The sequence below is a fragment of the Nicotiana attenuata genome, unplaced genomic scaffold, assembly GCF_001879085.1.
Source record: "Nicotiana attenuata strain UT unplaced genomic scaffold, NIATTr2, whole genome shotgun sequence".
Classification (NCBI taxonomy): domain Eukaryota; kingdom Viridiplantae; phylum Streptophyta; class Magnoliopsida; order Solanales; family Solanaceae; genus Nicotiana; species Nicotiana attenuata.
The window spans coordinates 15,150-16,317 of record NW_017678939.1 but is presented as its reverse complement, the minus strand read 5'-3'; the positions used below and the strand labels follow the sequence as shown (position 1 = coordinate 16,317).

The 1,168-nt window shown below is 39.8% G+C and overlaps 1 protein-coding gene across 1 annotated transcript in view; it reads right to left on the bottom strand.

Moving 5' to 3' along the window:
- Positions 1-297: 297 nt before the first annotated feature.
- LOC109221683 (uncharacterized mitochondrial protein AtMg00810-like) overlaps positions 298-1,168 on the bottom strand; it is a 4,526-nt gene continuing 3,655 nt past the window's right edge. The window contains exon 2 of the mRNA XM_019386151.1: positions 298-663. Coding sequence (XP_019241696.1) covers positions 298-663 — 366 coding nt within the window. The remainder of the gene's footprint in view (positions 664-1,168) is intronic.

Below are 1,168 nucleotides of genomic sequence, written 5' to 3'. Positions count from 1 at the left end.
AGTATCTATAGTCGACTTCCCCTGCAATGGATGTACCTGCACGAATATACATATATCCTTTCTCCCCCATTTTGACATAAGCAAAGAGGGGATAAGATAACAACACACTATATACTAAAATACGATTTATAGCATGATATGCTTGCAGAGTTATGGCAAAACAAAATATATTGTCTAAACGTCCAAATTATCCAACGACTGGTTATCCAGTCCAAAACAGCACAACAAAAAAATATTGTCTAAAACTTCCACATTAACGACACAAGAAATAAGTAAGAGTGTTGCAAATCGCCTCCTTCAGTTGATCAAAGCTGGCATTGGCTGAGTCACTCCATCAAGCCTGTCGTGTACCTCCTTGAATGCCTTGATTGCATTTTCCCTAACTTTGAGAACTGCAACTCTTATCTTTGAAACATCAGACCCTGTCTCTTTGGAGATTGCATGAATATCTCCAACAGTAGACTGAGTAGCAGTAAGAATATCTTTGATGGCGGACAGCTGATTGTCAATGGCAACTAGTTTCTCAGCAAGGTCAAGGACACTGGGACTATGATGGGAAACAGAGGGTTTGGATTTTGGATCAGGTTGAGCATGTTTGACCTCACCTTCTTGTTTCTTAACCCATGAGCCCTTCACACACATATACCCATACTCGCAAACGCTCTGGAAATGTAAGATTTTGAAACAGAGATGAAGGGATATTCAGAGGTGGAAATATTATAAGCTTCTAGAATGTGAGTGATGGCCATGCCATAAGGCAAACTGGTGGGATCATCAGCACTTTCAATCATAAAATTGATGACCCAGGAGGACAGTTTGATCTTGAGTTTTGTGACAAGGCAATAAACAAGAAAGGTATCTCTTTGAGAGAAGGTGGAGAAAGAGCCAGTACGAGGAAGCAGAGTAGTTGCAACAATGTGGGCTAGAACACGAGTTTCAAAGCTAACATCACTTGGACCTAACTAGTTTGGGAGAGATTCAGATGGACACTCAACAATACACCGTTTTGCTTGATCAAAAGTGATTTCAAAATTATCAGGCCAGAAATTTTTGAAAAGCATGGGAAAACCAGAACACTTATACTGGAAAATTGAATCAAACATGGCACAATCAAGAACAATGCGCTTCTCTAACACTAAGGATTCCAACTTATCAAACTTACTAGAGC